General features: G+C 35.3%; 1 protein-coding gene across 1 annotated transcript in view; it reads left to right on the top strand.

Annotated features, from left to right (window-relative positions):
• Positions 1-13,148, top strand: part of LOC107047842 (flocculation protein FLO11) — a 93,150-nt gene that overhangs the window by 64,306 nt on the left and 15,696 nt on the right. Inside the window, exons 2-3 of the mRNA XM_015270697.1 lie at positions 3,348-3,443; positions 10,321-10,515. Of these exons, the coding sequence (XP_015126183.1) occupies positions 3,401-3,443; positions 10,321-10,515 (238 nt within the window). The 5' untranslated portion in view covers positions 3,348-3,400. The remainder of the gene's footprint in view (positions 1-3,347; positions 3,444-10,320; positions 10,516-13,148) is intronic.

The following is a 13,148-nucleotide window of genomic DNA, read 5'->3' as shown; positions in this document are numbered from 1 at the left end:
TTATGGCACGCCGTGCAATAAGTCGAGTTTATCGCACGCTGCGCTTCGCGTGCTTCAGACTCGACTTCTGCACGATGTGGCATAAAATAGTATAGACCACTCGGGCATAAACTTCGTTTTCAACGAATGTGAATACAGACCTCGCCTTCGGCTCAGCCTGTACTTCACATTCGGCGAAAACGAAATTTGTGCCCTTGTACTCTAATGTACTATTGAAACAAGCAAATTTTGAAAAAAATACCTGTTTGTGGAGGATATTCTATGATTCGTTCAGTAAAAAAAATACATCTATGGATGCAAAAATTATCCTCCTATACAGTAAAATTTCTCGTACCGGTAAGGTTTTTTTTGCACCTATCTGAAGGTCATGGGGACGAATGGAAGTGAAATTTTACCTAACGCGTTCAGTAAAATCATGCTCAACGTTGCAGAAAAAGTACACGCAATATTGAGCAATCATTCGCATTCACTGAGATAATTTTTCATGGAATGCAGGATAAATTTTACAGTTTCGGCAGAAATTATCCTCACGTTGAGTAAATTTCCGCGGGCTAACGGACAAAAATTCGCTCTACGATTACTTGACTTGCCCGGTAATTTTTTATATTGATATTGAACATTCAACGTTTTGATTTTGCTTCAAGTAAGTTGAAATTTCTCTGAATTTTCAATGAATTTTTAAATTTCGTAATTTTTTAAAAATCGAATTCAACGTCGCTCTTCTGTGAATTATTATTATTACATATCCAAAATTCCAATTCTCTCTTATAATGTGCAACTTCTTCAATCTATAATTATCTTCTCGGGCGTGAAAGCAAATATACAATAATTTATCGATGCAATTAAATTTAGCAGTTGGAATCTTGAGGATAACTTTAGCAACCTATTCTCATTAACCGACTTGACAGATGGCAATAGTCCAGGATATCGCTTGTCCACGTTTATTGCCCCTAGGGCCACTCCTTCTCATATTCATTTCTTGAAATGTCTTGCGATATTATTCACCGAGTCCTTGAATTATTCTGACAATGAAACCCCTACTCCATGACTCTTTCACAATCCCGTTGACCCGGCGAGATTTAATGTACGCAAACCGTAGTCTCGTAAATTACTTTGAAAATTTTTATCGAATTTTATATTGAGACATTGAATTTTAATTCCGTGGATAATTAGCAGTACTATTCACACGAAATATTCATTGACTGATAAATCACCTCCTTAGATAAATGTTGATACTTGTCAGTAATCGAGACATTGATTAGCTGCTTAATGATTTTGTCGTCTTGTGGTTATTTCATTTTTACTATGAAAATTGAGAAAATTTAATTCACTGGGGTAGTAATATTAGAAAATGTATTACGGTACATTCAAGTACCTAAACGCTGTTTCTGTTCTGTTGCAATACTCGTGAGATACGAAGCCGTGGGTGAAAGGCATGAGCGCGTGCTCACCCGCAAATGGGCTTCATCGGTATATTATTTCGCTCTTATTCATTTTTCCTTTCTTTCCACGCTCCTAAGCAGCTTTTTACTATTCCCAACTTATCTTTCAATTTTACGTAACAAAGTGGAAAATTAGGGAGAATTTAGGAGATTATATTGAGATGTTTGTGGACTGTTATGTATCTGATGCACTTTTATCAGATCTTGTTGCATAATTTAATTTTTTGGTTGGAATAAATGATAAATAATGGTGGAGGTTCCCACGGTCTTCAGGGTCGACTTGTTTATTTAATAATGACTGCTGGAGTGCTGAGACGAAAATGATGAGTAGTCTATTGCCGATGGATTTCCATAAGGCGGTATGAATGGGAGAAATATAGGAAGGCTGCTATTTATTTATTGTTGTGAGAACTGTGACAGAGATACTGTGATTCATTTTTATGGCACGAGAGTCGAATGATAATTATGAATATCTTCTCATTCACCTTTTTTATTGAAGTGAGGGAAGAATTAAAAACAATATTACTTTTACGGGGAGACTACTATGAATTTTAAAAGTCGTGAGCTATGGGAATAAGATTTATCTTTCATTGAAGATCGATTATTTCTGTTTAAAAACGAATAAGTAACGCAAGAAAATTAATTGTTCATTGTTCGTTTGCTCCGTAGACGCTTAAAATGCTAAAAATGGTCAAAGGCCTCCAATTTCTGAGCTAGGAAGGTTTTTTTTCAAAATTTTTGAAAAAATGTGTGCAATAACGATTCCGAATTAGTTTTTTGAAATTCAATTCCTACGCAATTAATTTCGTTTTTATAAAAAATTGCACCATTCATGTAAAGTATCCCGAAAGATATTTCTGAAAGTGTCGAGAATATATTTTATTTAGTATTTATTTTTTACGTGATTAGTTGCAAGAGCTCTTGCAATTGGCCATTGCCCAAGGGCCTTCAGCAGGGGAATTGTTTCTGTAACTTGTTTCTGGGTATTACGATTTAGGGTACGGTTTAACCGTAAATATATATGTGTGTATACATGTAAATCAGTATACAACAGTATGTTCAGGATCTTATTTACATTGTTGCGGACTACATTATGGTGTCGAGAATATATTTTAAATATTTTCAAGGGGAGACTACTATGAGTTTTAAACGTCGTGGGTTATTGGAGTGAGATTTTTCATACATTGAAGACCGATTAGATAGATCTTAAAACGAATAATTAGTGTAAAAAAAAATTTTTTTATTGTTCGTTTGCCCGAAAACGCTTAAAATGCTAAAAAAAAGTCCAGGGCCTCCAATTTTTGAGCTACAAAAGATTTTTTTTTTCAAAATTTTCGGAAAAATGTGTGGAACAACAATTACGAACCACTTTTTTGGAATTCGACTTCTACACAGCTGATTTCGGTTTTTTTCATATAAAAAAATTCACTATTTGTGTAAAAAATGGAAAAAACGCAAATTCAGCCATGTAAGAGGCGAATTAAAAAAAAATTAGCTCGTGATTGTTATTCCACATATTTTTCCGAAAATTTTGAAAAAAAAAAATCCTTTGTAGCTCAAAAATTGAAGGCCCTGAATTATTTTCAACATTTTAAGCGTCTGCAGGGCAAACGAAGAATAATCAATCAATTTTTTTCACTAATTATTCGTTTTTAGAACTATATAATCGATCTTCAATGCATGAGAAATTTCAGTACAATCGCCCGCGACTTCACAAACTCATAGTAGTTTCCCCTTAATTATTTGCATCTGTGTAGGTGAAGAATACTTCTTGATCTATGTGGAAATTCTTGATCTATGATTTTTTTATTCAATTTTAGTATTTAATCAGTTTATTCAATCAGAAAAATCCATGAAACATTCGTTTGTTTTCTTTTTTTTTCAATGATACATTCTTTATTGCAGATTTTGGGGCTTAGTGGAGTTGAATCGTACGATGAGATCCGATTGACAACGTCATGACACAAAAATACATTATCCTATTCGTAATTCTCGCCTGTGGTAAGTCTTCTACTCAATAAATCAAATTTTCTATTTTGGAATGATTTCATGTATAGGTCTATGTTTAAAAAACTTCGTTAAAAAAACTTGGTCAAAAAACTCCGTCAAAAAAACTTCGTCAAAACAACTTGGAAACTAAAACAACACGAAGAAAAAAACTTGAACAACTTGAATTTCAAAAAACTTGACGAAACTTTTAAAAATTCCAGGAGAATAATGCAAACACACAAGAACAGAGCATCAATAACACTTCAATGAAATAAATGAGAAATATCGATTATTCTTCTCACAAGAAACCAAAACGAAATAGATAACACTCTAGACTGCTATATACAAACACAGATTTTACTAATATTTTTATAAAAGCCGAGATAACCGGAAGATTTATTGACGGAAGTTCAATTTGACAAAGGTTGAATTAACCAAAAATTCACTTTCCCAAGGTCGATGCAACCAGATTTTTTTGACGAAGTTTTTTAAATGTGCTCCCTCATTTACTGCATTCTCCTCCTCCCCCCCCCCCCCTCCCTTCCAATGCTGCACGGGTAATTCCCCTCTCTTCCCCAGTTTTTTTTAGAGAAACCGAGCATTCGCTTGATTTTCCTGAAAACCTAAGAATTTTTCAAAATTTGAAAAAATACTGACTGTATTATCTAAATTGACTTTCGCAAAATATTGATATTTTTTCAAACATTTCTCTTATAAATAAATAATAAACCTTGTTTGCAAAACGGTGGATTATTTTCCTTAATTTTCCTGAAAACCTAAGAATTTTTCAATTTTTTTTTCAAGTTTCCCCGAAAAAAAAGACACGTTGAAAATACGGAATTTCTGGAATTCAGTAGCAAAGTGGTAAAACGGTTCAAGTCGATTTTGACTATTGACCAGTTTTCATTGAATATCTTGGAATCTAAGGAGGATAGCAATATTTTTGGGTGTTTCAATGCCCTGTACAAAAAAAGTCATTGCGAAAATTTCGTTATTTCCCTTAGATTAGGAAATATTTCTCGAAAACTCCACTAATAGCTTTATCCTTCGGCCGGGCTACGCTGTACTTTTGGATATTTTTAGTTTTGAAATTTTTCAACTAAATTGCATGGAAAAAATTTGAAAAAATTCATACCCAGTCAGTATTATCTAAATTGAATTTCGCAAAATATTGATATTTTTTCAAAAAATTCCCTCTTATAAATAAATAATAAACCTTGTTTGCAAAACGGTGGATTATTTTTTATGAGGTGTCAAAAAATTCTTGATTTTTTCACATCTAATGAAAAAAAATTCAGATTTTAATCTTTGATTACAATGGAAATGTTGATTTTCACAAAAGACACTGGGTTAACTCCGGATTTTTAAATATTTCTTCTTTGAAAAACCAAGACGATAATGAAATTGAAAAAAAAAATTAGAATTCCGAATCTAATCGAGTTTTCTGCAATTTTTTTGTAGTTTTCAATAATCTTTGAATTTACCGTAAGGGTAGAGCTACTTTGAACCGTTTTACCGCTTCGCTACTGAATTCCAAAATTTCATAGAGCAGAAAATCCTGGAAATTTTAAAGAAGCTGCTGAAATTTGAATTTTCGAAATTAAAAAAAAAATTTTCAAAACAGTTCGAAAATTTCTTAAATTTATAGGTAAGCAAAATGGGAGGGCTCTTTCTTCAATTCCTCCAAAGAAACATTTTATAAATTTCCTGGAAATTTCTGGAAAACTTGAAGAAGTTCTGGAAATTTTTCTGAACCCACCAACTTTGCCTACTCCAGTATGCAAAATCACAGTATAATTTATAGCCTATGTCCTAACAGAGACTCTCAACTAATGAGCAGTGAAACCCAATTGAAATCCGTTTAGTGGTTTCACCGTGGATCGTAAACAAAAACCAGGCAACAGATTTATTACAAGTGCAGATTTAAAACAGTTACAAGCCAGATCGATTGCTCAAAATCGTAGCCATAAATTACTAAATCAAACATTACAAATGTTTTTATTTCACCCGTAACAATCAATTTCGACACAAGAATTTCTTTGAAAATAGTGGCAAGACAAGAGTTGAAAATTCCTGAGAGAAATGTTTTCATTTTGATTGCTCGGTTTTATTGAATCGAGTGACCCTCAGGCGTGCCTCGCGTTATTACCAAATGCCTGATCGTTCCCACACGTTTTATTGGTAAAACACATATGGCATTAAATGCGTAACACATTTCCCATATCGATGAAGGATAATCACTCATCCGTGTGATTTTCCACACGCAATTGCGTCTCTATCACTGATTGTATGAATCATGTAAATACTGTAATGAGAATAATTTAATTGTTTAAATGAAAAGGTCATAAATGGAATGAATTTTAATGATCCCGACTCATTTTCTCATCAGACAGTTTTAGAATAAAGTAAAAAAAAGGGGTAATTATGCTTCATCGTGCTGCGAACGAGAGCTCGTTAAAGGAATGTCTAGAGACGCGGGTCTGTGCACCCGAGGCACCGGTTGTAGTGAACCTTCTTGTTCGCTTAGGGCATTATAACGACTAGCCCATTCTCCTCGTCGCACTATTTTTTCTATCGCTCTCTTTTCCTGGTAAATTCAAGACGAGTGGTTCGCTACGTGAATTATTACTGTGATCCAATTTTATGTAGTTCCATTTTAGGTGCACAAAGATTGTTTTGAGGAAAAATAGAGGGGTGAATTGTGAAAGAATTTTGCTGAGGCCTTTCTTAATTTTCTTGAATTATTTGAGAGAACTAAAAATTTTGAGTCGATTATTTTGTAAATACTAGATCTGTGCGCGCGCTTTCGCGCGCGCTTACCTTTTTGTTGTGAAAATGAAGAAATCGAATTTATTAAACTTCATATACTCATAGATGTTTTATAAATATAGATAATGACTTAAAGAGAATTAAGAGAATGAAGAGAATGAAGAGTGAAGCATCAATGAATAATTTTTAATCTTTGATTAATTCTTTTTTTTTTACTTTTTAAAATAATCTGATTAAAATCTGTAATTGTTGAAAAATCAGGGGAGGGTTATGAATTGATTTCCTAGAAAACTGAAAAAACTTCTTGAATTCTTCGGAAAATTTCACAGTTTTCCAGATAACCGTAGATCACAGATTTTTCTCTAATTATTTGGGAAACCGAAGAATTTTCGTGAATTTTGTAGAGTTTAGAATTTATGTATGAAAATCTGAGAAGCAAAAATTGATCATTTTGGCGTGTGATAAATATGAGAAAATTGAAATTTGGGAAGTGAAGAATAATTTGTGAGTTAAAAAAATTTATAAATACTATGTTTTTTTTTCTCATGATCAACAATTAGGCAATTTAGATATGTTTTGATATAAAGATCAACTTCACGCACGAAAAAATGAAAAATATGACGCAGAACAAATTTTTGGCATTTGAAGAATTTGAAAATACCGGGGATTTTTTTCAGCGCCTACTTCACGTGACTCATTGACCAACCAGAATTGAGGATTAACGGTCAGGGAGTTTCGAGATATTTCGATATAAAAAAACTTCACGTTTCTTTCATCTTTAGTATTTTGTAAATATCGCGGAAGTTCGTGAGTTTAGAGGAAATTACACGAGTTTTTTTGTGGAGGGAGCGAATTGCGACATATGCTCTACAAGTAATAGTATATTTCAGGACGAGTGCCATGGGGTTTTTTACTCGCGTGGCACTAGTCGTGAACGATGTTTTTCCGTAGTGATTTTCACTTTTACGAGTTTGGAGAAGAGCCAATACCAATCCCCGGACGAGAAAAAGTGAAGATCAGTACGGAATAGTATATTGTGCACCAAGGGCGGAAAGTCAAACCTTTTCGCCCGAGGTGCACATGCGATTTTTCAACACGCCTGCAAAGGAAAATTCGTATTTTTCTCTTTGATGAGCGGGAGGAAAGTTCATTCTTTGCAGACGTGTTAAAAAATCGCATGTGCATCTCGGACGGAAAGTCTTGACTTTCCGCGCTTGATGCACAATATACTATTTTTCATACCTCTACACGGGAAGTTCGTACTTTCCTCCCGCTCATCAGAAAGCAAAATACAAACTTTTCGTTGCAGGCGTGTTAAAAAAATAGCATGGCACCTCGGGTGGGAAAAACATGACTTTCCGTCCTTGGTGCACAATATACTAATTTCCTGAATTTTTTCTGTTATGGAATACCCTTGTCCTCTTCCCAATTCCCAAATCCCTCATGAAATTGCAAGGTCTTTGATTATTTGATGTAGGATAGGGCGTATTAGAAAGTGAACAAATTATTTTGTTCATTTACTGCTCATTTCAAATTTTTAGATATTATGCAGGACTGGCAGAAAGAATAAATCAAGGATGCGCGGATAGCTAACATAGAAAAAAATCTGCAGGCGGCTATATCTTTGACACAACCGTCATTTTGCGTGGATACGTCTACTATGGTCTTTATTCTGTAGGAAAACGCTGTATTTCATCAAGTTTTTTGGAAAAATTTCGAATTTTCTCCAATGTAGAAAACCTTTTATTGGGTGAACAGGCCAATTGCTAGACGGTTAAGGGGAATTTGAGTTTCGTGGTAGGATCTAAAATAAGAAAATCACCTAAATGGGAATATGATGGCTTCAAGAATGTTTTAATTAGCAGCACAAAATTATTTGAAGTGAAAATAACAAAACGAAGAATAACTGAATTGAGAAATAGTTGAATGCAGCCGAAACCCCTAATTTCTGGACGACTGGGAAGTATTTTTTTATTTATTAAATGGCGATCAATAGAAAAAATAATTGATCACATGATTATACACGAGTAATATTATTGAAAACTGAAAAACCAGAACAATCAGAACAATCAGAACAATCAGATTGAATAATCAGAACAATTTTCATTCTATTATTTATGAAATATTCAATGGGAGTAGAAATGACCCACGAAATAATCCCCGTCCATAGATTGACCTGTTTACCCTTGTATCTTTCCAAAATTCACTAAATTTCTAGATTCCTCCGGAAGGTTTAAAAATTTTCCAGAAAGTTTTGGAATTTTTCAGTAGTTTCTACGTTGATTGCTACAGAATGCAAGACCCTCGTCTTTCTTCGAATTTTATAGAAAATTCAAGACTATTTTAGAAAAATCTCGACAATTTTCTCCTACTAACTTTGGCGACTTGCTATAAACTTGGATATTTTCAGTTTTTCAATTTTTGGACTGATTTTTGGGAGGAAAATGTGAAAATATGAATTCCTAATTAATATCCCCATATTCCCTTATATAAGATATTAATATCGGTTGAACATTCTATTTTCATAAATAAGTAATAAAACTTGTTGATAGATCGGTTGATCATTTTGTAAGAGGTATAAAAATTTCGATTGTTCCAGATTTAGTTTAAAAAAAGATTTTAGTCTTTAACCATAATGGAAATATTGATTTTCACACAAGAGACTGGGTTAACTGCTCATTTTTCAATATTTGTCCTTTAAAAAAATTATAATAATGATTAAATTGAGAATAGTGTATTTCAATACGAGTGCGTGAAACTGTTTTCATCACACTGTCCGTAAAACGATGATTGACGGGGACTTCGTCAAACGTCGTTTACAGACATTGTGAAGAAAGATTCTGTAGTGAAGTGGTAAATTAGAATAAGTGCAATTTTTTGGAAATAGTATATTGCGCATCAAAGGCGGAAAGTCATGTTTTCCCACCCGAGGTGCACATGCTATTTTTTAGTACGCCTGCGAAGGAAAGTTCGTATTTTGTAGTCTTGACTTTCCGCCCTTGGGAGCAACTTTCCACCCTAGGGTGGAAAGTACTCACTTTCCTCCCGCTCATCAAGGAGCAAAGTAAGAACTTTCCGTGCAGCTGTGTGAAATAGTACATTACATGCCCGAGTCTTGGAAAACAGATCACCGTCCCCCACGTGCAAGATTGCCTTTCGAGCCGAAGGCAAGGATAGCAAGCACGTGGAGGAGGGTGATATGTTTTCCATGGCGAGGTGTGTATATTAATTTTTGTGTTGTTTCAGGTTCCGTGACACGAAAACATTTTTTACTGCTTGAATCGAAATTTCTCAAACGTGGTTAAATTTTTTTAACTTTCTTGAAAAAGTTCCATTTTTGCACTTATCCTACCACTTCACAACAGAATTATGTACGTCACTCGGTCGAAAACAACTTTTTTTACTCGTATGATTGCATTCCTTGAAGAACTCAAGACTTGATGCTTCGCCTCGGTCTTAACCCTCACAACCCCTCACACTAGTCAGAAATAGTATATTTCAGAACGAGCGCCATGGTGTGTTGTACTCGTGTGGAGTTGGCCAGTCCGAGCCGAACGCGAGGACTGGCCAACCACGCGAGTAAAAACACTCCATGACACTAGTCGTGAACGATATTTTTCCAGTGATTTTCACGTTTACGAGTTTGGAGAAGGGCCGATACCAGTCCCCGGACGAGGAACAGTGAGTCAGTACGGAAATAGTATATTGTGCCCCTAGGGAGTAAAAGTATTTTCTGACGAATGTGATTATAACCCTCGCCTTCGGCTCGGGTTATAACGTCACATTCGTCAGAAAATACTTTTACTGGCGTGTGGCACACGATATTTTATGCCTCGAGGACTGAAAACCGCGATTCAACCGAGCGAAGCGAGAGTTAAATCGATTTCCCTAGAGGCATAAAAGTTGTTTTCGGCCTAGTGACGAAAATAGCTATTTCGTTACAATGTGTGCAAAGTGATGAAAAAAAAGGAGTCCTAACTTAGATTAAACTAGTCGAGCTTTCCTAAAACTCATTGCAGTTTTTAATAGTCTTTAAATTTATCGCAGTCCTAGAACTACCTTAATATTGAATTAATCAGCAATCAATAACTTGGAGAATGGTTGAAAATTGGGGTTTCAGTGTCAGTGAATCTTGGCCAGGTGTACAAAGCAACCGGTGGTATTGACAACAACAATGCAGTGGAAGTAGTAGAATCCGCCGAACCGGAGGCAAACAAGAGTGACTTCATCACTCAGACTGTCTACGGTTTTCTCGATTTTACGACGACCATCGGCAACACCGTGATGGTCTTCAGTCCCCAGAGTGCACCAGCAGGTAAGAAACCACGTCATAAATTTCCATGGAATTACTTGAAGATTTATGAATATTGCCGCGAAAATGGTGAAGAAATCCTTTCAGAAATATGGGATTAGGATATTTGCATCGAAAGCTGTATAATCACAGGTGGATTACGGAAACAATGTTCCCACATTTGGAATCCCACATTTTAAAAATTCAACAGAAACCCCCACTGCATTTACTCATTTGCTAGGCAATTCTGTCGCAAATCTATTGGATATTATTTCAGTTTTTCAAAGATTTCTAGTGATTATTTTTCCAACCCAAATATCGGGCAATATAATTGGCCCATTCGACATCACGTGGTACAAGCTACAGGGTTTTCAACTGATAATTTTTTGATAATTTTCTCTGTTAGTTGCTATATAAAAAACAAAACATCATGCAGTCGAATTAACCCTTCGTCAAACTGACAGATTGAATTCAATTGTGTCGTTATGTTAATTATACAATTTTCGTTTCTCAATTGTGAGTTTCGTCTCATGGTCCAATTATATTGCCCGACATTTGGATTGAAAAATAATTCCCCGAATACCACACGAGCTTCAAAATTAATCGGGCATTTTCCTCAAGGTTCCCTGCATACAAACGAAATCGTCAAGTTTTGCAGGAAAAATCACGAGTGCGAAGCACGAGTTCTTCGTTTGTTTGCAACGAACCTATCGAAAAATACCCGATAATTTTGAAGCTCTTGTGGTATTACAAGTGATTATTTTTGGTAATCGGATCTGGCCTCCCCTGGACCAATCGGAGTTCAGTATTCAATAACATGAAGTACTTCTCAATTAAAATTACAGCGGGAATTTTCCTCATCCAAATGTCAGCCAATAGAATTGCACTATTCGACTGTTATTTCATATAGTCAACACGGTATTCAGCTGATATTTTTTGATAATTCAACTGGTAATTTTTCATGTTGACTATATTTGTGGAAAAAAAAAGACTCCGTGGTCGAGTGAACCTCGAGTTGGAACTGTCAGATGGATTTTGTCACATAGTGCAATTCTTTTGGCCGATATTTGGATGGGAAAATTCCCTCCCGAATACTACTCGAGCTTCAAAATTAATTGAGTAATTCCCTCAAGGTTCCCTGCACACAAACGAACCTATCGGGAATTGCTCGATAATTTTGAAGCTCTCGTGGTATTACTTGTGGTTATTTCTCCCTAGCTTTTGATAATTTCCCTGTAGCTTTTGATAATTTCCCTCTAGCTCTGCAATTGTTTCTCTAACTAAGTAAGTGTCAAATATTATCCTGTGGAGTGAAAGAAAGTCATGAAAAAAGTCAGATCCGATTACCAAAAATAATCCGTCGAATACCACTCGACCTCCANGCAGGAAAAATCACGAGTGCGAAGCACGAGTTCTTCGTTTGTTTGCAACGAACCTATCGAAAAATACCCGATAATTTTGAAGCTCTTGTGGTATTACAAGTGATTATTTTTGGTAATCGGATCTGGCCTCCCCTGGACCAATCGGAGTTCAGTATTCAATAACATGAAGTACTTCTCAATTAAAATTACAGCGGGAATTTTCCTCATCCAAATGTCAGCCAATAGAATTGCACTATTCGACTGTTATTTCATATAGTCAACACGGTATTCAGCTGATATTTTTTGATAATTCAACTGGTAATTTTTCATGTTGACTATATTTGTGGAAAAAAAAAGATTCCGTGGTCGAGTGAACCTCGAGTTGGAACTGTCAGATGGATTTTGTCACATAGTGCAATTCTTTTGGCCGATATTTGGATGGGAAAATTCCCTCCCGAATACTACTCGAGCTTCAAAATTAATTGAGTAATTCCCTCAAGGTTCCCTGCACACAAACGAACCTATCGGGAATTGCTCGATAATTTTGAAGCTCTCGTGGTATTACTTGTGGTTATTTCTCCCTAGCTTTTGATAATTTCCCTGTAGCTTTTGATAATTTCCCTCTAGCTCTGCAATTGTTTCTCTAACTAAGTAAGTGTCAAATATTATCCTGTGGAGTGAAAGAAAGTCATGAAAAAAGTCAGATCCGATTACCAAAAATAATCCGTCGAATACCACTCGACCTCCAAAATTAATCGAACATTTCCCTTATGTTTTCCTGTGTATCAACGATCGGGATAAGTTTTGCACAAAAATCCCTCGCGCTGCGCGCTTAGGATTTTAATCTGCAACACTTCTCCTTCTCGTTGCTACGCAACAAAACAATCGGGAAATATTCGATAATTTTCGAGGTCTCGTGGTATTACTACTGAAAATCTCGTAGGATCTCCAGGTATTTTTTTTTCAATAGAAAAATCTTGCCTTGTTACAAATGGATGAAAAATGATAGGGGAGGGTGGGGCAAAACGGCCCCCCTTCAATTGTCAATAACTTGTGAATGACATTGTGAAAATTCCCAGTTTCAACTTCATTTTGAAGATAATTTTTCATTCTTCAAAACGAGCTCTAACTCATCCCAATCGGATTATTGAATCGGAAAATATTAACGATTGAAGGGGGACCGTTTTGCCCCATCCTCCCCTACATTTAGAAAATTGATGTCGGGGAATTATAGGAAAAAATAAAGCGAAGCACTTTTGTAGGAAATTAAAAATTTAAGTCGAATTTTTTATTAAA

This window comes from Diachasma alloeum, unplaced genomic scaffold (assembly GCF_001412515.2).
Source record: "Diachasma alloeum isolate Michigan unplaced genomic scaffold, Dall2.0 Dall_scaffold_78908, whole genome shotgun sequence".
NCBI lineage: Eukaryota > Metazoa > Arthropoda > Insecta > Hymenoptera > Braconidae > Diachasma > Diachasma alloeum.
This window is presented reverse-complemented; position numbering and strand designations above follow the sequence as displayed.